Source organism: Lissotriton vulgaris, chromosome 7 (genome assembly GCF_964263255.1).
Source record: "Lissotriton vulgaris chromosome 7, aLisVul1.2, whole genome shotgun sequence".
Classification (NCBI taxonomy): domain Eukaryota; kingdom Metazoa; phylum Chordata; class Amphibia; order Caudata; family Salamandridae; genus Lissotriton; species Lissotriton vulgaris.
Window position 1 is genome coordinate 1,476,044,110 of NC_141695.1, and position 26,214 is coordinate 1,476,070,323.

Below are 26,214 nucleotides of genomic sequence, written 5' to 3' on the forward strand. Positions count from 1 at the left end.
TCTGTCTGTCCCCCCTGGCCTACAGTTAACTACTTTTGCGGACTTGGGACGGGTGGTCCTTGCTCTCCCCGAGGGATCATTGCTATTGGGTGGTGATTTTAACCCTGTGGTTTCTGGTATGGTTGATCGACATCCACCTAGGGATCTTAAGGGGGCGCAGAACTGGCTTCACGATTTCATCGATACTCTGGGCTTGGTGGATTGCTGGAGATTGTTGCATCCTGCTCAGCGGCAGTACACTTTTCACTCGGGCGCTCACGGTAGTCTCTCTAGAATTGATTAAGTTTTGGTGCCAGCTGCACAGGCGCTTTCTGTTACTGAGGTTAAGCATCTGGCTCGGGGGATCTCTGATCATTCTCCACTATGGCTTCGTATAGAGTCCAATTCTGGGACAGAGGGTCGGGTAGCCCCGATCAACCCCTGGTACCTCCAGAACCCTAAAACTCGTGCGGACCTAGTAAAATCTCTTGACCAATATTTTCTTGAGATTGAGGGTTCGGTTTCGTCTGCGGTGTCACTCTGGGAGGCTTTCAAGACCGTCCTTAGGGGCCAGGCCCTGTCGTTAATCGCAGGCGTTAAGAAACGGAGGGATGAGGAGGTGGTTAAGATCGAAGCAGAGATAGCGGACCTTGAGCTCAGCCTGGAGCGGGAGGTTACCCGTGTCAAGACGCATGTTTTGCGACCTAAACAGTTGGAATATAGGGCGTTAGTTACTGATACGGCTAAGGCCATGAGTAGAGAGGAACAGGGACAGCTATATGATGTGGGAGATAAAGCAGGCAAACTGATAGCGTGGCTGGATAAGAAGGATAGGGCCAGTCCTGTGGTGCCTGTGATCGAGACGGCGAGCGGTGGTTGTGGTACTGACCCTGAGGAGATTGTTCAGTGCTTTGCGGATCACTTTCAGTCAGTGTACTCCTCTGTGTCGGAGAGGCCGGAGGAGGATTCACATCTATTGTTGCGTGATATTGCTCTACCGCATCTTTCTGATTTGGATAGGGAACAAATGGATGCTCCAATAACCGCAGAGGAGGTGGCTCTTGCGATTCGCTCCCTGCGTTCGGGAAAGGCTATGGTCCCAACGGCCTGCCTATTGAACTTTACAAGTTGCGGCCTGACAAGATAGCACCCTATTTAAGAGATATGTTTTTGGAGTCTCGTGAGTGTGGTTCTCTCCCTAGTGATCAACGTCTTGCGACCATTGTGGTGGTCCATAAGGAGGGGAAACCGAGGGATAGGCGCACATCATACAGGCCGATTTCTCTTTTGAACGCCGAACCTAAGATTCTCACAAAATGCTGGCTAACCGTTTGATCACCGTTATCAGTGAGTGGATGCATCCGGATCAATCTGGTTTCATCCCGCATAGAAATCCTGCCCTGAATCTTAGGCATCTGCACGGCGTTCTCGCGAGAGCTGCGACGTTGCGTCAGCCGGCCGTCTTGGCGTCGTTGGAGGCCACGATGGCTTTTGATACCTTGGAATGGCAATACTTATGGGCTGCGTTGGCTAAATTTGGGTTTGGACCCAGCTTTATTGGCTGGGTGCGGCTTCTCTACGAGGACCCCCTTGCGCAAATTGTTGTGAATGGTCGTGTTTCTATTCCATTTAGTCTTGGGAGAGGCACTCGTCAGGGTTGTCCCTTGTCTCTGCTACTGTTTGCCCTAGCCCTAGAGCCCCTCGCTGCATGGATCCGATGGGAACCCTCGATGAAGGGCATTCAATGGTCTCCTGATTTTGAAGATCGCATTTCGCTCTACGCAGATGATATCTTACTGTATTTGACCTCATCTTGGAAGTCATTGATGGTTTTGTGCGATGTCTTGGCCTCCTTCGGTAGGAACTCGGGCTTGATTATTAATTGGGCGAAATCCTACTTATACGTTCTTTCTGGTGACGTCCCTCTTCTTCCACGTACCTGCCCTATTCAGGTGACTCTGACGGGGTTTAAATACCTTGGTATCTATGTCTCATTGGATCCTGTGGCCCGGTATGAACAGAACCTTCTCCCACCCCTGGCTAGATTGAAACAGGACGTCGAGGGTTGGCGTAAACTTCCGCTTTCACCGCTCGGCCGTGCGGCCCTATTTAAAATGATATCTCTGCCTCGTTTTCTGTGTGCTCTCCAGAACACTCTTGATATAGTTCCCGCTAGCTATTTTTGTGCCGTTGAAGACCTTCAGAGGAAGTTGATATGGGACGGTAGGCCTCGTATTGCTCTTGCCAAATTGACGCTCCCGTGGTATGACGGGGGTATTGCTCTCCCTGACATCAAACGTTATTATTGGGCTTCTTAATTGGGGGCCATTAATCATGGTATGTATGGTCCTGAATTGAATCCTGCTTTTGCTATGGATAGATGGCTGTTGCCCGGGGGTAATTATTATAGGGCGCTGTACTCAAAATCGGTGGCCAAGACTCTGTCGGGGCCTACAAGGACGGCACTGCGTACGTGGCAGGATGCTAATAGTTCCTTGGGGTGGAAAGATCGCTTGACTCTAGCGACCCCACTTTTCGGTTCGGACAAGCTTGGGAAGCTGTGGAAGACCAAGGGGTTCGATAAGTGGGACCTCATCGGTATCAGTAAGGTGGGTGACCTCTGGGTTAAGGGCCAGGTGAAATCGTTTGAGATGTTAAAGACTGAGTTTGAATTGGGCGACAGAGTACTTCCGCTATGTTCAGGTTCGCCATGCCTTAATGTCGGTTTTCCCTTTGGGTGAGGTAATTCCGGAATCGTCCCCGCTTGAAGATAGACTGTTGATGTACCCGACAGCACTATCTCCCTTGTTTACAAAAAATTAATTAATAATAGGTCAGACCTCCTGCTACATCTTCGGGACTTCTGGACCCGTGACGGCCTTGAATTGGACGACGAGGACTGGCAGTCTGCGATCTCCTCTCCCAAGGAGGTCGCGATTCCAGCTCGACTCAGACTGGTACAACTTAAGATCCTCCACAGGATTTACGTCACGGGCCCCCGTTTGGTCCGAATGGGCTTTTCTGAGGAGGGATTATGCAAGCGAGGGTGTGGGCAGGTTGTGACTTTTCTCCATATTATTTGGGAATGTCGTGAGATTGCTGCTTTTTGGAGCGGGGTCCATGAGGTTATGAAGGAAGTGACTGGTATTGCTCTCTTTCCGGAGGCCAGACGCTGCTTGTTGAACGTTTGGGAACCCACGGATTATAATGTAGCTCAGACTCAGTGGGCATCCCTGGGGGCCATGATTGCCAAGCGAGATATTGCTCAGTTGTGGGGGTCCCAGAGGCCTCCTACAGTGGAAGTATGGAAAGAAAACATGGATTGGTGTATGTTCAGGGAAAAGATTGTGTATCTGGCCCTGGGCCGTCCCCGGAAGTGGTGTAGAGTGTGGGGACCTTGGAATAGTTATCGTGGAGACATATGTACACCGCCTGCAGTAGATAACATTGATGTTCCACCTTCCCCCTGACCCATGCATTTTGACCACTTTATTGTATTTTTATTAAGTTTGGCCCCTGTCCGTCCCCCCCCCCCCCCCTTCCTTATGTCGATTGCTGCTCATTTTATTTTATTTCCTTCCTTGATTGCACTGGCACTTTGTATAACATGTTTCATGCCTTGCTTGTTTATATTTTCAATAAAAAGAAACAAAAAAAAAAGATTCTCTGAGCAGCTAGATAGGCAGTTGCCCCCAGGTTTAAGGACACTGGGCATTTCTATGTACTGTGGGCAGAAGAATAAAATATGCTCCTCTGTCTCAGGGACCAACCTACAGGTCTGAAGTCTGTTCTTTTTTCCTTTTGCTACAGGATACATTCAAGGGTAGACTTTTGAATTGAAACCACACAAATAGACTTTTGGCTAGGGGTGGTATGATCGTATCCCGAAACAATTCAAAGTACAGGTTTGGCTTAAACTCAAGGAACTATTTAGTTAAGTGCCCATTTGTCCTCCTCACAACTTGTTGTTTGCAAGCATAGGCCCAATATAAGGTTTTTAGAACACCCTCTACCTTGCGAATATTTCCAGCATCTTCCCATAGTTTAATTAAACCTAGCTTCTTACACCAACAAGACACAAACTTCAACCAGGGCACCTTCATAGCACTACTTATTTTAATCTGGTCCCCTAGAGAAGCCCTATCCTCTGCTAGCTCTAGTGTTGACCAGATGCATATCCAGTACATTAATGGCTTTAAATGTGCCACATCTGAAATTCATTTTTAACCTAAAGTGATCTTATAAAATTATTCTCAACTGCTCCCAGCTTCTGGGTGTGGCACAGTCCCAGACTTCAGCTCCAAACAATGCTGAATTTGAGCCTTAGCACAATATAGCTTAACAGCAGGTGATATTGAGCGAGAATGGGTTGGCTTTAGTTCTATGTAATATTACCACAGTGCTTTTATTATGTTGAGGTACCCATTTAAACTTGTCCGATAGTTTAACTCACAAGTAATCAAAACAAAGGACCCAGTCTAGGGATTCACTGCCAACCTCTTGTAGGAAAGTGCCCCTTTTTGACATGGTCCCCCCCCCCACCTTTTGCCTTGTATTTGATTTGATTTGATTTTGACTGAAAGTGCACTGGGTTCCTGCTATTCAGGTCCCCAGTTCCAGATCCCTTTCCCAAAATCGCATAGCTGTTTCTCCAATTGGTAATAACATTAACACTCCCAGTAAGTCCCTAGTAAATGGTACCCATGGTACCTAGGGCAAGGAGTTCTGCAGCATCAATTGTGCCACCCTAAAAGGACCACTCACCAAAATTATGCAGACTGCCACTGCAGTCTGCTTGTCTTGGTACAGACAAAAGTGGAAACACAACATGGAATTCAGCCTGTGTGCCATGCCTGCAGACACTGCATGCAGTATAGGTAAGTCACCCCTACAGCAGGCCTTACAGCCCTGAGGCAGGGTGCACTATACTACATGTGAGGCCCTACCTGCACGAGCAGATATGCCTCTGTGCTGGTCAGTTCCATTACTACCAGTACAAATGACCAGGGAAACCATTTAAAAAGCATGTGCTGGACACTGGTGAAAACAAGTTCCCCAGCTACATGATGGCTTCACTGAAAATAGGGATGTTTTCTATCAAACATCTTGTATGAATAAAACCCACATTGATTTCAGTATTGTATTTATTAATACATGCACCCAGAGGGCACCTTAGAGGTTCCCACTGAAAAACTACCAGCTACTGGTCTGCTGCCACCAGAGACAAGTTTCTGACTCCCCAAGGTTGAGGGCCTTTGCTTTCAGGAGGTAAGAAACAAAGCCTGTTTGGGCAGAGGGTGTTTACACCCCCTCCCACAGGATAACCTGCAGATTAGCTTTCCAAAGCAGGGGAGCTTCAAAGAGCCCACGGCCTTTTGGTATGCTAATCAGGCAGGAAAATTAGCTAGTTGGATAGGGGTGTCCACCTTCAGCCTAGTACCACTGCTAAGGTGGCTCTGCATATACTACACCAATGTAAGGTATCGTGTGCACAGAGTCCAGTGGATCCCCAAAGTCTTACAGAGGTTAAAGTAGATAATACCTTTCTCTCTATTTGTGGTAGTATGGTCGAGCAGTAAGGCTTTTTCAGAGGATAGTGTTAAGCATTTTTTGTCAACACTAAGGCAAGACATGTCACACACCCAAAGACTAAACTCTGACCAATTTGTTTTGAATAAAAATATTATTTAGTTGTATTTTATTTCTACAACCAAGCAAGGCCTGGCTCGGGTAAGTGTAGTAGTAGTTTGTAAGAATAATGCAGTTGAATACAGTTGAAATGCAGTTGAATGCAATTGGTTTGGCTACAGGTAACTCAAATGTTCAAAAACTGTTGAAATGACTTTACAGTTACTTTGTAATTACTTTGTGAGTAGTTTGTTGGATTACTTTTGAGATTACTTTTCTTACTCTGTGTGGTATAGCTGGATACCACACTGGAACATTTCCCGTATAAAGGTAAGTAATGCAATTTATCAAAACATACTTGTATGACTTTTCATTGAATTTCCAGCTCCACACTTAGAACTTTTTTCTCAAAAAGTAGTCCGTGCAATCCTATTGGAGGAAATTAAGTTATTGATTTACAGGTTGGTACTTGGTTTTGGGAGTTGGGTTTCTGGGGTTAGAACCAGAGTTCCCCCAGGGTCAAGGATGCACTCCAAGAGCACCCTCAGCTGCACTGGGGCGGCCGGTGCAGAGTGCTGAGGCCCAGTGTTATACACTGGGGGATAGGGGGCCTCCGGTTGGTGGCTGCTCATGAGCAGGCAACCAGGTTGAGAGAGCAAAGCTCCTAGAATTAAGCTCGGGGCAAAGGGGGAGGGGGGGTTTCAAGTTAGCACACAAAGTGCACCCGCAGCAGCACAGGGGCAGCCGGATGCAGGGTACTGTTTTGGCGTTGGGTGCCCTGTTGTTTTCAATGGGGATTATCTGGTTTCAGCAAACACTGCAGGCTCGGGGACGTAGATCTTCTGGAGGCGACCACCGGTTGAAGAGTTAAGTAGGGATGTCGAGGGATGCCAGGACACCTACGGTTGTGCCACATAATGCTATGGGGTATCATTTGGCATTGTGTTGTCCTTACTGGCTTTGGTCACGGTTGGGAGATCCTCCAGAAAGGGGCTGCAGGCATCGTCGGCAGATTTGAGGTAGGTAAGGGATCACCATATTCCATGTCAGGATCGCCTGGGAGACCTCCTCTTGGTGTTGGGCTATTCGAACTCTGGCCGTGGTCGTTGGGTGCAGAGTGGTGGAGACTCGCTGATTTGGCCGGAGCCAGAGTCTGTTGGTGAGAAAATCCAGTGTTCACGCGAGGCAAAGTCTTTTCATTGAAGGTAGGGCTGGTCCTCCGGGTTCTGGGGGCTTGCTGGCTGCAGGACAGACCGGGATTCTACTGGAGCAGGTCGAGGTCGGGACTGGCTGGTAGGGCTGAGGCCCAGTCAGTTGGTGTCCTCTTCTTCCTTCAGCATGGATCTACAGCCCTTATTCTTCTTCTCTCTCCTTGTCTGAGGAGGCAATGTTCGGGGTTGCCCCTAAATACTAGATTTAGGGGCATTTCAGGTACGTACTGGTTGGGATCAATGGGTTCCTTCCCTCGGGTGGGTAAACCTTATTATGCCACCCTTCAGTGGGAGGGTGGCATAAGCCCTCAACTCTGTGTCCTTTGCTCTGAAGGGTGGCATAAGCCTCAACTCTGTGTCCTTTGCCCAAATCTGTGTCCTTTGTCCGACATGGAAGTTAACTCCGACAGAAAGACCATCACCACACTAATCGCAAATAGACACAAGATCTTTTATCATGGCTACAATTTCCATTTAGCAGCTGGCAACATATTGCAAGATTATTGCAGTGTGTCCTCAACTAACTTTTAAGATAAAGTTACATTACGTAGTGCATTGCCAAAACTGCCTCCTTCCACAAAGATACGATCAGCAGTCCACCGAACGGAGCATTTAACAAGGGAGGGAAGGGGTAGTTTGTTCTTGATTCTGTACATACACCTCAGCTTCTCTGACAAAGGCTTCTCTGTCTCGGAATCTAGTCCGTTGATGGCTGTAGAGAGACAGTTGGATTCCAACTGCCTTCCATTTCTTGCCTTCTCATTACAGTGAATGTGTTTGTTGCCCTTATGCTCTCTTTGGCCGATCAGTAATTAACTGAGACTTTGTGAAATGTTGTCAGTCGAATGTTTCCATTTCTTGGCTTCTGCAGGCAAAGCTGGCAAAAGACTCCTGTAGAATATTGGTATTTTTACAAGCAGAGCATTGTGTGTGGGGCATCCGCTTAGCTGATGTCAGCATGCGTGGAATGTGACTTTACAAAGGCATTCAGCACTTCCAGGGCGGATGGCTGAGTGTATCATTGAAAGGAAAACATCTGTCAATTTAATTGTCAAACAGTAAAAAAAAAATTATATGGTATCTGGATGCTGTGAGCACTTCCTGTGTCAGCAGGAAAACTAAAGTCTTCCCCAACGCTGTGGTTGACTTTTACACTTGGTACCCTTTCTCATCTGGTTAGAAGTTGGGATGCTATTGCAGATGGCCATCTTTGGTAAGATGGTGTGATGAAGGACTTTAAATCTTTATAAATTGTCTCCTAAAATCTTGTCTTTTAATTTAAGACAAAATTACAAATAATGTGTGTAAGTACTGATGATGTTAATTCTCTGGAATGTGTGTTGCAGCCATTCGACCGGAAGGAAAGAACAATAGGCCGTATATTTTTTCCATCAGTATGGCCTCTGCATCTCGTTGCACATTGGATGTGGCAGCAGACTCACTGGATGATCTGCATGACTGGGTGAAGAAAATCCGGGAGGCAACACAGACTGCAGACGCGAAGGTAACCAGCAGGAAGAGAATGTGCGGTCTGAAGATGCCACTAAATTACCCTAGGTTCACCATGCCATTCTCTTTTTATTACACTGTGTGCTTTCTGGAGCTCATAAATAGAGCATCCTACATTTTGAAGACATAGCCTAAAAATATGCATTTGTTTTCTGGAAAATCTGTCCGGTAAAGCATGATGAGTACTTCTTAGTGCAGCTCGTGCTGTAGATGGCTATAGTTAAGATGAGTACTGGGACTTCTGTTATGAGCAGTGCAACCAGGTGCTTGGGTGATTGGTGAGAAAGGTGGATCCATCAAGGTTTTTCAACCACAGAAACTTTAGGTAGTCTGAGACCTTGACCCTGGCTGGGAAATGACTTTCCTGACTCCCTCTCTTATAATTATGAGTCCGGTAAACCTGGAGTTTAACCTCTTGCATGTCTCTGTTCTGTCCTCTCTCATGGACTTTGTGCACTCTGTTTAAAGTCTGTCTTAATATGGCAGCTATCACCTTGGGATGTCACTGGCTGACCCCTCTATCCAGGTTTAATAGGAATGAGACCGTACCTGCTGCCATTCTAGATAGTAAATTTACTTCACCACAGTCTCGGTATTGCTGCCTTTCCTGAATGCCTTGCAGGTTTCGAATCTTTCTAGCCTTTATGATTTAAACCAAAATGTGAGATCTTACCTAGAGTGACAATCTTTAGTGAGGTCACACAAGCAAAAACTGGCCTGTACTGCTGTGTATTGTTTCTGCAACATTTTTGTATTGATTTGTCATCCTGCTGCCTAATGGGAGTTTTTCTGATTCATTCCAGCTCACGGAAGGGAAGATGATGGAGAGGAGGAAAAAGATTGCCCTGGAGTTGTCTGAACTAGTCATCTACTGCCGGCCCGTACCTTTTGATGAAGAGAGTAAGAAGCGACAAAACTCAATATTACTACCCTCTCTTCTTAAGTCCTAAAACGTTCACCCACCAGTACACCCTGATTTTGCCGGCCCTCATAACATCATGGTACTGCATTATCACATGAAACTACTTATTGCCCTCTCCCGTGAAAAAATGTTAATGGTTCAGCCTTTACCTAGTACTCCATCCCTCATCCATTTCTTCATGATTGTCTCTTTGTCTCTTCCCTCTATCCTATTCTGTCAGTCTCTCCATTACCTCTTGTATTGCCCTCACCATTACCTTCTCCGGTTTTCCTCCAGTTGTTCTTCATCATTCAAAGATGCATCTTTTCTCCACTGCCCTATACTACTCCCCCCCCCCCCCCCTCCAGCTTCCCTAGGCCATCTACTACTCTATTACCCAGGAGTTCTCTCCTCTACCACATGGAAGAGCCTTCCACAATTTCCAGCTAATGCACTCTCCTGCAGCCTAATGCTTCTGTCCTTCTCCTACAAGCCTAACCTAGAAATCCCTTTTTAATAAAAGCAAAAATACTATAGCTATTGCTGGTACAACTGTGTAGGGACCATTAGAAGGTAATTCTTCATATAACCTAGTCAGGGAAGGAGTTAAAATAAAAATTGTATTTGAATGCATATATTGATATTTTATATAGCAGAAACCTAGCAACAGAGTGCAGTACATACTTGGGGAGATCGTGCACATCAAATGCAATTCATGCATTACATTTCACATGTTTAGGCCATGGGACGTGTTTTGATTCATTGATTGAGAATCTGAAACTTGTACGCCTTGTGGAGTGAGACCAGTCCAAAGTCATTTGTGCGTGGAACTGTGTATTTATTGCGTTGGTTAATTGCCACAACTCTGTGATGAACTAATATTGGAATATCTCACATAAAATGCAGTCTAGATTTAATTGTAAAAGAGTGGTACAAGAGGGCTTGAGGTTGAAATATATTTATGTAATACATATATTATTTAAATATACGCACATATAAAGCATATGTTAGCCATAAACTATCTCTTTACTCATGCAATAAAGCAAAGCCTGCATAGCTGACCTTTTTAAGAATCAGATGTAGATTTAGGTGTTTCCTAAAAGAACATACGTGGGAGGCAAGTTCTGCTACTTTAGCGGCAAGTAGGAGAAGTAACTAGTGTTTCCTGGGCATCTGCTCTTGCACTTGAGGATATATTTATTTATTTTACAGAAAGGTTGGTTCCTACATGATGGCTTTTTTTGGAGCCATGCTAAGCATCCAAATTACCCCCACTTCACCATCAGTCAATGAAGGCTTATTATGGCTAGTTTCACAGTCTACGTAGACTTAATGTTTGTGCGTTGCAGATTGGATTTGGGAATCAGACGTGAACTATGTTTAATAACTGAACGTAGGGATGAGGTTTCGTTTGTGTAGTTGAAGGAGATTTTGCATATAATGTTGTGGGGGCCAATGTGTGCCGAGATTGGGGTGAATTTAAAGCTGTAGGTTCTCAGTCCTTGTCACGAGCTCGCCCCGCTGAGGACCCCGCCCAGCAGACCCGGCAGCAAGAAAGCCCCATGGTTCACCGACGAACTCAAGAGCTCCAAGAAGAACTGCCGAGCCCTCGAGAAAGTCTGGAGAAGGGAACCTACACCGGACAACAGGACCACCTTCAAGCTTGCCACCCGGAAGCACCACCAGCTGATCCGCGCCGCCAAGAAAACTGCATTCAAGGACCGTCTGGACAACAACGCACACAACTGCAAGGAACTCTTCAACATCGTGAAAGAGCTCTCCAACCCCAGCGCAGGAAACAACGACATCACCCCATCGCAAGACCTCTGCAACTCCCTCGCCTCATACTTCCACAACAAGATCGCGGACATACACAACAGCTTCAACAACCAACCAACGCACACCACGACCGAACAACCACCCCCCACCACCACCCTCCACGCCTGGACTCCGATCAGCACCGAAGACACCATCCGCACGATGAACTCCATCCACTCCGGATCGCCGACCGACCCCTGCCCTCACCACGTCTTCAACAAGGCCGACGCTGTCATCGCACCCCACCTGCGAGACATCATCAACACATCCTTCGACACCGCCACCTTCCCTGAGAGCTGGAAGCACGCCAAACTCAGCGCTCTACTCAAGAAACCCACAGCGGACCCCACCGAACTCAAGAATTACCGCCCCATCTCGCTCCTCCCGTTTCCAGCCAAAGTCATCGAGAAGACCGTCAACAAGCAGCTGGCCGCCTTCCTTGAGACGAATGGATCCCTCGACCCCTCACAGTCTGGCTTCCGAGCCAACCACAGCACCGAGACCGCCCTCATCGCCGCCACCGATGACATCCGAGCCCTGATGGACAACGGAGAAACAGCGGCCCTCATCCTCCTAGACCTCTCCGCGGCATTCGACACTGTCTGCCACCGCACCCTAGTACAGCGCCTCAGCAACGTCGGAATCCAGGAGAAGGCTCTGGAATGGATCATCTCCTTCCTCGACGGAAGAACACAGAGAGTCCGCCTACCACCGTACAAGTCAGAGGCCACCGAAGTCATCTGCGGCGTCCCTCAAGGATCCTCGCTGAGCCCCACCCTCTTCAACGTCTACATGAGCCCCCTCGCGGCCATCGCACGCCAACACAACCTCAGCATAATCTCCTACGCCGACGACACCCAGCTGATCCTCTCCCTGACCAACGACCCCGCCGCCGCCAGAGCCAACCTGCACGAAGGGATGAAAGAGGTAGCCGAGTGGATGACGACCAGCCGCCTGAAACTGAACTCAGACAAGACGGAGGTCCTCATCCTGGGCTCTTCACCCTCCGCCTGGGACGACTCCTGGTGGCCTCCCGCCCGGCACCGCACCCAAACCGACAGACCATGCACGCAACCTGGGCTTCATCCTGGACTCCTCCCTCTCCATGACCAGGCAAGTCAACAACGTCTCCTCGGCGTGCTTCAACATCCTACGCATGCTACGGAAGATCTTCTGGTGGATCCCCACCGAGACCAGGAAGACCGTCACCCAGGCCCTCGTCACTAGCTGACTGGACTACGGCAACGCCCTCTACGCCGGTACCACCGCCAAGCTCCAGAAGAGACTCCAGCGGATCCAGAACGCCTCGGCCAGACTCATCCTCGACATCCCACGAACCAGCCACATCTCCGGACATCTGAGAGACCTACACTGGCTCCCCGTCAACAAAAGAATCACCTTCCGCCTCCTCACCCACGCACACAAAGCCCTACACGACCAAGGCCCGAGCTACCTCAACAACCGAATCAACTTCTACGCTCCCAAACGCCACCTCCGATCAGCCAACCACGCCCTCGCCGCCGTCCCCCGCATCCGAAGAGCGACTACAGGAGGAAGGTCCTTCTCCTACCTAGCCGCCAAGACCTGGAACTCCCTCCCGACCGACCTGCGCCTGACCCAAGACCACCTCTCCTTCAGGAAGAAGCTGAAGACCTGGCTGTTCGAGCAGTAGCGGCACCCCCCTACCCCCAGCGCCTTGAGACCCTACGGGTATGTAGTGCGCTCTATAAATGTCTTTGATTGATTGATTGATTGATTGATGGTTTGGTGCATTAGTAGAGATTCCTAGCTATCCTTGGGAAAGGAGAGTTCAGACTCTAATACATTTTAAGCCGTGACTTCTTAGCAGTGTGCATTTATAGGCTTTTTGGAGGATTTGGGTTAAATATCTTTGGGTAATGTTTGTCTTGGTTTGGTTGACATGCAATGGTGGTTTCTTACGATTGGTCACAGTAGACCTGTATTAGTATTGATTTGCAGGAACCTATCTTTAGTATTGCTACAAAGGACTGACGCTAAACTTGAACTTTGGTTTGCAAAAGCTAGTTACAGTACTTACCTTAGTCAATTTTGTGAAATCCTTGAAGCACCTGTAGATCTGCATGATGACATTTGCACAAAGTTTACCATTTGCAATGTGTCCTGGGGTTATAGAGCTTGCCACAATTTTATTTGGTGGAATAAAGATTTAGTATTTGCACAATATAGTACCTTGGGGTAGCTCAAGATTGAAGTTTGTTTGTAAATTTGCCTGTGCCACTTAAACTATTACTTCTTAATGTTGTGCAGTTCTGCAAGGTTGTGCGTTGGAAGAGCTATATGGAATTCTGTATTTGCAGTAACCGTGTATTGTGACCAAATAACTCCATAATAAAACAGGGAATTTTAAACTGATTGCTAAAGTAACTAATGGCAGTAATATGTCTTGTTTATGCACACCAGGAAGAGGATGCATTGGTAATGCAATGCATGGACTAATAATTGCAATATATTGAGGTAATACTCCTAGAAAGAATGATTGTAGAAAACTGGACTCTGTTGCAGTATCCCCCCACTTTTTGCCTGGTATCTGATGCAACTTTGACCAAAACTAACCAGATCCCCAGCACCCTTGTTCTTTTCCTAAAACTGTGGCATTGTTCCACAATTGCTAACAGCAGAGTACAAAGTTCCCCAGAGATAGTGTGTATGCGTGGAGATAAGAGTGGGTATGGTCGATACCGTGACCGGCAGACTTCCCTAGTCGGAACTTGGAGAGCCTCATACACCCAGAGTAAACGGTGTGGAACACACCCTTACTGGAGGGTATCCAGTGTCATCATCGGCTCACTGCCCCTCGACAGACCGGCGCTGCAATGTCTGCCGGAGTCCTGGATGGTACTCTTTTGGCGGGGTTCTTTAGTTCCTTGCCGATGGTGGGTGTAAGTGAGGAGATAGAGGAGTGTAGTCAGTGAAAAAAGTGAGTGAAGGTAAAAAGGGTAAAACAGTCCACACTGAACTTTATTAACGTGGCTGGTTCCCTGGTTAAAAGGGGTGAGAGGGGAACTAGAGACCGTAAAAGTGTACAGAACTCTAACTCAACCCCCTGGTGTGGTCAACATGTTTCTCGCCTAATGGCGATTCGTCAGGACCTAAATACAGTACTACACAAAAAGAAAAATATATGAACAAATGTTCATACAATATGTAGATGCTAAATACAACCTCTCTCATTCGGAGGGAAAGAGGTCCTCGGGGTCCTGCTCTATTTAGGCGACCCTAGGGGGATTGGATAGGGCCTCGCAGCGTACTCCCGTGAGGCCAGCGCTATTTGGTTACAGGAACCTTATTTCTGGCGCTGGTATGGCGGAACACCTACCCCTCACGCTCGCAGCACCTGGTCAAAAAAAAAAAAAAAAAATTGTTCCACAATTGACACCACTTTAGGGTCCATGTAAGTCCCTAGTAAGTGGTACCCCCTGTACCTAGGGCATTGGGATAAGGGCTGCAGCACGAATTGTGCCATCCTAGGGTCCCCTCACCAAGCTGATGGAAACTGGCATTGCAGCCTGCTTGTCTTGGTGCAGAGAAAAACGAAGAGTCGACATGCCACACATCCTTCTGTGCCATGCCTATCCAGCACTGCATGTTCTATTGGTAAGTCACCCTTACAGAAAGCCTAACAGCCCTAAGACAGGGTGCACTATACCCATGTGTGGGCATATCTGCAGGAGTCGATGTGTCCCTGTGAAGTCTTAAGTTCACCTTTAGATAACACATGTGCACAGTGAAGCCATACCAAGTGCATGGGCTGGACACTCATCCTTAGGTGTTCCCCGTCTACATGATGGCTTCGCTGTACCCCAAGGTGTTTAGTGCCAAACACCTAGACTTGATAAACCCCCACTGATGCCAGTGCTGGATTTATTACCAAATGCACCCAGAGGGCACCATAGAGGTGTCCCCTGAAAACCTACCAATCCCTTGTGTGTTCACTGACTGGTCTCAACTGGCCAGCCACCCTAGACAGGTTTCTGACCCCCTGAGGTGAGAGCATTTCCTCTCGGAGGTCAGAAACAAAGCCTACTCTGGGCAGAGATGTGCACACCTCGTCCAAGCAGGAACTGCATTCCAGGACGGGAAGCTTCAAAGGCCCTGCTGCCTTTCTTATGTGATCAAGCTCTCTCCAAATAGTGGAGATACCCACCCCTCCCTGTCCTTACCCCACTTTTTGGCAGCAAGGCAGGCATTAAAATTAGTAATATTTTGACACCCAGGTGCAAAAAAATAACTAAAAAACAAAGATTCACGTTATCCTTCAGGCAGTACGCTTATGGCTTCTTAGGTAGATCTCTGAACTGCAACATCCTTTTCCAAAGAAAAAGTCGAACCCGAAAAATTTCTAAGAAAGGGAGGGGGAAGGTGGACGGAGAGAGGGAGAGGATTGGTAAAACAGAGAAAAAGGCACGCCCGCAGCTTTCCAATGTTATATTTTCAGATGGCCAGCTTAGACTCCTTACGAATAGTATCTGTTAATGTCTGTGGATTAAATGACGCGACTAAAAGGCAGAAGGTAGTGATAGGCTTACGGACGCTGGGTGGGAATATCATATGTCTGCAAGAAACACACATAGAACACTCCCAAAGACACTTGCTAGACACCCTAGGGTTCAAGGTGGCAGGCACAACAACACAAGGGGCTAAAACCAAGGGGGTGGGAATCTTAGTTGACAGAAAACTCGCCATTAGAAGCCCCCAAAGTAAATCTGACCCTCTAGAGAGGTGGATTATTATGGAGATCTTACTAACCAATAATTCTTCTATGACTCTCTGCTCAGTATACGGAAGCAACTTTGATGAACCTGGGGTTATAAATCTGGTATCCGGGGAGTTAGCACACTGGCCTACTCCGATAGTACTTTGTGGGGATCTTAATATACACCTACCCTGCAATTGTGCTCCAAACTCAACACAGAAATACAAAGGTAGGAAACTCCAAGTCTTTCAAGCCTTGAATAATCTTATGCAGACTCACGGCCTAATAGACGGGTGGTCAAACAAAAATCCCACGCAACCCGGACATACGTTTTACTCAGCCCCTCACAAAACCCTAGTTAGACTAGATTATTTTCTTATCTCAGCATCACTAACTAACAACTTTACAATTGACATAGCACCCCGCTTCTTATCTGATCACAACCCACTTATAGTCACAATCAAGGGGCTTGTGCCGCGGAAAGAAAGAACCCACAAAGTGGAGCTTTGAGAAAGCGCTACTACACGACAATAACTATGTAACCCACATGCAGGGCTGGATCCAGGAATTCCTGGAAATAAACAACGGCACGGCCTCTCAAATGATAGTTTGGGACACTCTAAAGGCAGGGATTAGAGGCGAGACCCTGAGGTTCTCTTTTCAGAAAAACAAAAGGGAAAGAAAACTAATTAGCGAGCTACAAGATAAACTAAGGAAAATCTAGATTAAACTAACTCCATTAATACATGCAGGATTAGACTGTCAATATGTCCAAGAGGAAACCGTACTGGCCAAAGCAGAGATAGGCACTGTCTTCATGAAAAAAATCGCAGCTAAATGGGCAGCCACTAGGGAAAAAAGCTATGAGTGTAGCGACAGCATTGGGCACCACCTTGCCGTTAGGACAAGACAGCAGGTATCCAGCAGTGAAATACATGCAATTAGACTCCCTTCTGGCGTGGAAACCACAGATCCTACTTTTATCCGGAAGGGATCCCAGGAATACTATTCCAAACTTTATACAGAGGAAGTCATCTCTGTGGCGGACGCCCTAGACCTCGAGATTTCTAGCTATCTTAACGAGAGCGAACTGGGGCAACTGAACCCTACAGACAGCGAGATTTTAGATTAAACCTCAACCTGGGAGGAAATTCTGGATGCTCTTACAAGGCTACCAGATGGGAAGGCTCCAGGTCCCGACGGTATCCCCACAGAATTTTTTTAAATCTTCGCCCCACAAATTAAAACCATTCTTACAGATGTAATATCATCTATCTTCAATGGGGCTCTTCCTCCGGACTCCTTGGCAAGCGCCAGAATTTTTATCTTTTTGAAGAAAGGTAAATCCCCTCTGGACATGAGCTCTTACAGGCCTATTAGCCTCATCAATAGCGACTCCAAAATGTTCTCCAAAGTGCTAGCCTCTAGGATTTCTCAAGTAGTGAAATCTCTAGTTTCAGAATGGCAGCATGGGTTCATTCCCACGAAAGGGACTACCGAGCACGTCAGTAGAGTGATCACTCTGTTTGACGTAGCACTGGTTGCTGGAGACCCAATGTCACTCATTTTACTCGACGCCGAAAAGGCTTTTGATCGAGTGTCCTGGCGATTTCTGTGGAGCGTAATGAGCAGGATGGGGTTCGGGAATAAAATCATTCGGGCAGTCCAGGCACTATAACAAACCAAGGGCTAGCGTCTCCATAAACGGACAACTTACTGACTCCTTTAACATCTCCCGGGGAACTAGACAGGGCTGCCCCTGCTCCCCTTTACTGTTCGCCCTATACCTGGACCCCTTTATTAAACAGAGAGAGAAAAATGAGAACATCTCCTCGGTATGCTATCATCAAAACAGCTGCAAAATCCTGGAGTGTGCCGATGATCTCGCCATCACCTCCCCAGATCCCGCTAGTAGTATACTGGCACTAGAATTGGAGGCACCGAAATTCGGAAAACTGGCCGGATATGCCCTAAACAAAAACAAAACACAGATTTTAAGAAACAGAAAAATCACATGGACTGACGATCGGGTGGTGCCCAAAGATAAATATCTGGGCGTCCTTGTCTCGCCCAAGCTGGAGGACATCGTAACAGACCACCTAGTACCCCTTGCGGCCCAAACAAGGAAAGCATTACAACAGATCGACAATCTGCACTTAACGCTAGTGGGAAGATGCAATGTTGTCAAAATGACGTACTTCCCTAAGCTACTGTACTTCTTTCGCAGTATACCCTTAGAATTGAGCAAAAACAACCTGCTTAAATATCAACACATTTTCACTCAATTTATCTTGGGCATACGCTCAACCCAGACGAGCCCTGAAGCATCTCACCCTCTCAAAAGAAAGAGGTAGCTGGGCCCTCCCCAACATCATCCTAAACTACTGGGCGTCAGTAGTACAGTACAGTTCAGTACTGGTTAGGGAACCTATTCTTTCTACAACCGGGCTGCCTTCTCCCTTCCAGCACCTACTGGGGGATCAACATTGGGGATGCGTACTTTGCGAAACCACATATGGCTACAACAACCGTGTAAAATTTAAGACACTAATGAACTCTTTCAAAGTATTAAGCAACATCCGGAGAATTTATGGAATTGGTAGATTTAATTTTTACTCACCCACCTTCAATAACAAAACTTACTAGCTATCTTCGACACTTCATACTTCTCAGAGTGGTATAGGGCCGAAATAGTAAAACTTGGGGACCTGATCACCACTAAGGGAATTAAACCCTTCTCAAGTCTACAAGCCAAATTCAACCTGAGAAGCCAAGACGCCTTCAAATTCATGTCAATTCACGGCTTTCTCTGTAGGAAAGTCGGAGGAACCCTGGGATTTGCAGAAGTCGAATTTTTAAACACACTATGCAATACTGTTACCCCTCCTATCGGCTGTCTGTACAATATGCTCAACAGACAAACCCCCGACGACTTGGAGGCAATTACATTAAAATGGCACAACAAACTTAACTCATCTGAGAGTATCTTTCACAACTCTCTAGCTTTATCACAACAGATTTTAATTGCTGCCAAACTGCAAGCGCAACATTTCAAAACTATTTTCTTCCTTTACATGACACCCAGCAGGATCATTAAATGGGGAAGTGATAAGGGAACCCTCTGCCCACGCTATTCTGAAGTTGGGGCCTATTCTGTGCACATCTTTGCAACCTGTCCAACTTTAGCCCCAACGCTACTTAGCCTCTTAAGCGCTGCTGACGGCCAACGGTCGTCACGAGCGCTACCTCCCCAGTGCTGCGCACGACCATTGGACGTCCATTCAGCACTAGTTCCAATGGACAGCGCAGCACTGGGGAGGGATATTTGCGAAGCAGCTAAGGTGTTAAGATACAGAACTTACTGAGCGAAATAGCAAAACACCCAATCTCTTTAAATCCAACAATTATTCTCTTAGGTACACAATCTGATTCACCAAGAATTAAGGAAGAAGGGTTGGTTTTCATCGCCATAGCAATATGGAGATTATGTATTTCCTCCAGCTGGTTAGACTCAGACTCACCTTCCTACGCTTAATGGTTGGCTAGGCTGGCTGCCACCTTCCACCTAGAAAAAGCAGTCTACGCCAAGAAGGGACAAAGGAAAAAGAAAATAGGGCTGGAAATCTGGAGGAAATTCTCCTCTTGGATTGAACAATGGGGACAACTGGGCTTAGAAGACTCCTAGGAGACTACCTCGTGCAAAATATGATTGAAAACAGATTGCTTCTTACTTTACCCTATACACTTTGCGTCTTTCTTAAACCTTCAACCTCCTTCCTCCATCCAACCCTTCGTTTCACTTAACTACCTCTACTTTGTACTTCTTTTTGTCTTCACTTCGGAAACTGACTTCTTTTATAACATGCACCAATGGATTCCTGGGCTCCAAGGTGTGAGGGGAGGGAGGTGGGGGGGGGGGGTAATTGCGGTAGAAATAATTATTTATTTCTGGTTGTAAAAGCAACTCTTTATTGTATCACTCTGTAAAAATAAAATCATTAAAAAAATAAAATTAAAATAAATTAGTAATATTAGGTATTAGGAGGTGTACTCACATCAAGCCAGCATCACCCCTGAGGTGGACTAGCTGATGTGGATCCACTTTTCAGATTCGTCCATCTTGTTTTGGATGGAATTGGCAATCTAGGATCAGGCTTAAACCAACTTCCTACCGGAAGTGGTCATATAGAGAGGGTGTAGACACCATAAAGGTAGGCACCCCATTGGCTATTACCTGTCACTCCCCTTAACCCCCCAAAATTGAGTATTTAGGTAGCACCCCTAAACCCAAGAAGTAAGATTCGACAGATCAAGAGAAGGACGAAGACGAGTCACTGTCAGGCGAGAACAGCCGAAAAGCAGAGAACTTTTGGAGCTAAACTCTGCTTGCTCGCAACTCTCACGACAATCCCGACAAAGTGACTTGTCCTGCAAGCTGGAGAACTACTAAAGCCTTGTGTACCCTGCCAGCAATCGCCTACAATCTCCCTTGGAGTAGATTGACTACTCCCCTCCAGTCTGCAGGTAACAACAAGCAGAGTCCGGTCCATGGCCTTTCAACTCCCTGGCCCAACTGACACCGCAGACAACCAAGAGAAGGTACTAGTGCTCTGGAAATTTAGATCTGTCTCCCCACTGAATGTGAAGACACCAGGACTGACCAGAGCCTTGCAGCACCAACTCTAAGGGTACCGGACGCCCTGCATCAAGCACCAACAGTGAGAGTCCAGTCTGGATTCCCACAGTACCACCAACGGGCAGTAGTTGAGGGACTTCAGCATCACTGGGACTCACTTCGTGAGTGGCCCAGCTGTTCTGATTTTGCCCCTGCCAGCTGTTTCCCTCGAACCACAAGGAGTATCTTTGCACATCAGCCCAGCCGTCCTAACCACTCTGCGCCTGAGCCACCCTGCCCGGGTCTCGAAAAAACGGCTGTGGCCCCTTGCTCCAAGATCCCTTGTACCTAGGCCCCTGTTTGGGAGCTCTGTGACTTGTCTCCAAGTCCCCCTGTACAGCCTGTTTCCAGTTGCCCCCCATTTCACTGTGGTGCGTCCAGCTACAACCTCACCAGCACCCTGCTTTTGGTAAAACCCAGGCAGTTCCTAAAGAACTGCTGGTAGTACTTACTTTGGTCCACTACAACTCCAAAACCTGAAGCTGAACCCCTGAACTGACTGCACCTAATTTTATGCATCTCTGACTTTTCCTCCCATAGGATTGCATTTTGCATAAAAGCGCACAGGTTTGAATGTTTTACTTATCTGTGAAAATATTTAAAAAAACAGTACTTACTTTGAAAAAGTTCTTGGCTTTACAAAATATACAAAATCAAGTGTTATTTTTCTAATTTGGTCTCACATTTATTCTTTGAGCATGTGTCTCATTTATTGCCTCTGTGAGTACAACAATTGCTTAGCACTACCCTCTGATAAGCCTAACTGCTCCCCTACACTAACACAAAAGAGAGCGTTAGTATTATCTACTTTAGCCTCTGTAAGCCAATTGGAAACCCACTGGACTATCTGCACAGTATACTTCTTTTTAGTGCTCTTTAGAGAGAGCCAGCTCCTACAACGGTTTTGTTTGATAAACTCTTTAACTAGTCCACCCAGCCTGCCATTAATTTCTGCCAGCTCCTTACTCGTAAACCCTTTGTTGTTACCTTCTTACTATGATTATACCACTCTTAATAGATGACAAAGGCAGCATCATGAACTATGTCTTGATTGAAGAGGTGAGATGCAATGATCTTTCTGGGGTCTGAGTGTATTAATGACTACGGAGCTTTATCCTGGGAACTGAAAAATATTAGTACATTGTATTTCATTTTTGCAGAAATTGGCACAGAGCGGGCCTGCTACAGAGACATGTCATCTTTTCCGGAAACCAAAGCTGAAAAGTATGTCAATAAGATCAAAGGCAAGAAGTTCCTCCAGTACAACCGGCGGCAGCTCTCTCGCATCTACCCAAAGGGCCAGCGCCTTGATTCCTCGAACTATGACCCACTCCCTATGTGGATCTGTGGCAGTCAGCTCGTAGCACTCAACTTCCAGACTCCAGGTAAACAGCTCTCATGGCACTGTGATTTTAGAGGCTACCAGATGTGTTTTTGTGCTGTAGAGAATTTCTTCATGGCCCATTAAGTGATAAAGAATTTTGGCTTCTGCCACTAGTGTGAATCAAATTCGGTGTAAAGCTTTCTGATGACTGGCATTTTAAGTGTTAGAGTACGCCTTTCATTTCAACACATACCACATAGTTCTCAACTAGGTTGCCGCTTTTCGTGACACCTTACACTTTTAACTATTGTTGGGACTGAGTGAGGTCAAATATGACTCTATATGTTAAACCTTAAGGAGGTGCTTATGTCTGATGGTTTATATTACCCGCCAAGTTATGTCAAATTCTTTTGCATTCAGTATAACCAATTGGGTTGTCTTTAAATTTGGGTGGGTTGAAGGAGTACTCGGAGTAAATATGTGACTTGCTCTACATTTGTTCTCTAATTCCTTCTACCTATAAAAAAAAACGCTGCTTTGATCATGTGTTGAATAGAAAGTGTCCTACTATTGTGATGGGTTGTTATTTGATGCCTGCTCCATAATCAGTGAGAGCGAAGTATATTGCCTCTACAAGGGCAGGTTCATACTAACCATCTTTTGTTTCAGACAAGCCAATGCAAATGAATCAATCTCTATTCTTGGCGAGCGGACGCTGCGGGTACATGTTGCAGCCACCCAGCATGAGGGATGACTCCTTCGACCCATTCGATAAGTGCTCCCTGAGAATAGTCGAGCCATTGATCATCTACATTGAGGTTTGTGACGTTCTCCAAAAACTGGTTGAATGAATTGTCTGCCCCTCACTTGAAGGTGTTGACCAAAGGTGCTTTTTTGATTCGTAGGCACATAATGATGGCTGAAGTCAAACTAGTGTCTCCCTATTGTTTTTTCAAAGTGCGTCAACTGCTTTCATTCGACACCTCTCTCCCTGGCAATGTGGGCTTCATTCTACTAGAGACTCCACACCCACTTCAGAGAATATGTGCAAAGTGCTCCCATATCTGAAAGTTGTATTTCTGAGTCTTTATTATGAGAAGGACACAAAGGCTGGGTACATGCCTGATGACTCTTCTGCTGAAGTAATGAAAGCCAGAAAGATTTTTCAAAAACGTAGAAAAAACAGATAGGAATAAAGAGGAGAGGAGGCCACATCATTATGAAAATAAGTCAGGTGGAATGAGGAAATATTTAATTGATAGAAAATTGATTGAGTGGAAGTTGAGAACTTGTGTTTTTGACAGGCATTGGAAGATGATGAAAAGTGATAATGTAAGAAGTGAGAGTAGAGAGCAAAAGGTAACAGACAATAGATAATTAACAGTGAACCTCAGAAAAATTGACTGTACACCGGTTACCTAACTAAATCTGAAGCTTTATTACTCTCAAGGTTTACAGGATGTTTGTCTTCAGAAGTAACGGATGGGCAAAGAATTTGTAAATGATGTTTACCCCAGTTGCTCAACTCAGAAAACATTAGCTACCGGCTAGGATTAAAGTAGTACAGGAAAATTTAAAATGCTAACCAAACATCAGCATACATCAAGTTCAGCTGGAACATCTAGAAAGAAACAGGTTAGTATTAGATTCCTTACTTTACAATATCCCCAGGCTTCAGACTGGATCCGGAAAATTTTGCGTAGCAGTACCCCTGCGCGTCGGTAGGTGTCTGCGGCTCCGCGTCTGTCGTCTGCGTCGTTGGCGCTGGGATTACGTCGTCTGAGTACTTAGACGCCACCCTCGCGCGCTGACGTCAGTTCTTCTTTTTTCCGCGCCAGCAAGCGCAGGTCCGGAGAAAGTGGTACCCTTTAGTCAATTTTTGACTAAACTTTTTGGATCTTATTGATCTGTTTTTTCGAGTCGAACGACTCAGACGGTGCCGGTAGGGATGCCCGGGTTCAAACCCTGCGTCGACTGCAGCCGACTGATGTCGGTTACTGACCCCCATTGCCGGTGTCTTCATTGCCTGGGGCTCGACCACGATGACAAGTCGTGCCCCGACTGCCGGGCTTTGACGTCGAAGGCTAGGCGGAAGTGGTCCCTCAAGTGCCTCGAGCTCCGGCAGACAGCCCGCGCCGTTCGAGGTCCCGGTCCGAAAGGAGGTCGAGGGACCGGTCGCGGGACCAGAGTCATCATAGCTCCGGGAGTCGACACCATTCTCCGGGCTCCAAGTCCTCAGGTAAGAGGCACAAGAAGTCGAAGAGGCGACATCGCTCTTCTGGCTCCCACGATGCGGCCGGGGGTTCGGGTGACACCACCCACGCGGCTCCGCTGGAGCCGCAGGCGTCGCGGCATGCTCCATACCCGCCGTCCCTGGGCAGAACGCGACGTCTGAGGCCTTCCTCATGGCCATGAGGTCGCTCGCTCCTCCGTCTGGTTCCGCGGCTCCTTCGGGCCAAGCGGCCCGACTGGGTCCCCAAGCGGGCCAGCCGTCGGGTGCTTCGGCCTCCCTGCCTTCGGTCCCGACGACGCAGGGTCCCGCTGGATCCGGTTCTGGATCCAGGTCGTCGTCGGTCGAGCTTACGACCTCGCCGGCCCGGCGCCGTATTCAACGCCGCTAGGAGATTTTTACTTCTATGACCCGGCCCCATCCTTTGACCCTGAGAATCAGGAGATGGGTGGCGAGGAGGATTGGGAGGGGTCTGAGGACCCTCTGGCACGTGAGTGCCAGCCTTATCAGGACTGGGCAGGTGAGCTTGGGGATGCCAGTGGTCTGGACACTTCGCCAGACACTGCTTTTGTCTCTTCCCCCCCCCCCCCCCTACCGTGGCTACGGAGGAGGGGGCTGCCTATAGTGTTGTGTTGACGCGGGCGGCCAAGGCCTTATACCTTGAACTCCCCATCGCGGCCGTGAGGACTAACCTCCTCACTGAGGTCCTTAAACCACAGGCAAGCTCCTCGGAGCCTCTACTGCCGTTTAATGAGGACTTATCTGACGTTCTTCTGGGCACCTGGTCCAGGCCTGCTACAGGTCCCCCTGTAGATAGGAACGTGGCCAGACGCCACCGCCCGGCTCTGGGTGACCCTTGCTTCCTGTCCACCCACCCTACCCCCGAGAGCCTGGTCATCCAGGCCTGTAACTCCCAGACAGCATTCCCAACGGCTCCTCCCAATCTGTAATCCAAGATGTACGAACAGTATGACAAGAAGAAGTTCTCCTCACTGAGTTTGGGGTTGCGGTCAGTTAACACCACGTGCCTCTTGGGCCGTTACACCCGCTCTCTGTGGGACACGGTCGCAGCCGTGCTGCCAAAATGTCCGGAGGAGGCCCGGACTAAACTCGCCCAAGCCCTTGCGGAGGCTCGAGATGTGGCACGGTATTCCATCTGGTGTGGACGGGATACAACGGACTCGCTAGGTAGAGCGACGGTGGCGATTCGTCGCCACGCCAGGCTGAGGTCCGCCAACTTTTCGGCTGATGTCCAAAACACACTTATGGATATGCCGTTTGAATGCCGTCGCCTCTTTGGCGACAAGGCAGACAGTGCCCATGAGCGCTTTAAGGACTCCAGGGCTACGGCCAAGTCCTTGGGCCTGTCGGCGTCGTGCCAGCAACCTGCTACCTTTCGCTCCTTTTGTGGCCAAGGAAGGTGCGCCCCCACATGTCCTGCCAGCCACGGGCCGCAGACTAACATCCAGCGCGGGGCGGACGTGGTAACCACCGTGGCGGTGCCCGGGGACAACGGCGAGGCCAGTCCTCATCCACCCCCGCAGCATCCGCCTCAAAGCCTTCCTAGACCGAGCTTTCAGGCCCACATGACGCCAGTGGGGAGCAGGGTTTGCCATCACCTCCTTCACTGGCGCAGCATCACTTCGGACAGGTGGGTGCTGCAAATCGTCCGAAGGGGCTACTCCCTCCCCTTTGAGGCGACCCCTCCAGCCATGCCACCGCAGTACCACCGCCTGTCAGGGGATCACTTGAATCTTCTGCAAGAGGAAGTTACAGCCCTCTTGGCCAAGGGGGCCATTGAGCGCGTTCCTGGGCCAGAAGTAGGGTGTGGTTGTTACTCCCACTACTTTCTGGTTCCCAAGAAGGGCAAATGGGGCCTACGCCCTATCTTGGACCTGCGGAACGTCAACAGCTTCCTCCGGAAGGAGAAGTTCAAGATGCTGACTTTGGCTCAGGTCTTCGCTGCCCTGGACCCGGGAGACTGGATCGTAGCGTTGGACTTGCAGGACGCTTATTTTTACACCCCCGTCCTGCCGGCCCACCGGCGTTACCTGCGGTTCACAGTAGGCCACGAGCACTTTCAGTTTACCGTACTCCCCTTCGGCCTTACCTTAGCCCCACAGGTGTTCACGAAAGTGATGGCGGTGGTCGCAGCTCATCTGCGCAGGTTACGAGTTTCAGTCTTCCCCTACCTCGACGACTGG

At 47.9% G+C, this 26,214-nt stretch overlaps 1 protein-coding gene across 2 annotated transcripts in view; it reads left to right on the top strand.

Annotated features, from left to right (window-relative positions):
• PLCG1 (phospholipase C gamma 1) overlaps nucleotides 1-26,214 on the top strand; it is a 578,648-nt gene that overhangs the window by 431,918 nt on the left and 120,516 nt on the right. For both annotated transcript variants that reach the window (XM_086932272.1, XM_086932273.1), the window contains exons 24-27: nucleotides 8,165-8,322; nucleotides 9,131-9,227; nucleotides 21,617-21,841; nucleotides 22,450-22,598. In XM_086932272.1, coding sequence (XP_086788398.1) covers nucleotides 8,165-8,322; nucleotides 9,131-9,227; nucleotides 21,617-21,841; nucleotides 22,450-22,598 — 629 coding nt within the window. The remainder of the gene's footprint in view (nucleotides 1-8,164; nucleotides 8,323-9,130; nucleotides 9,228-21,616; nucleotides 21,842-22,449; nucleotides 22,599-26,214) is intronic.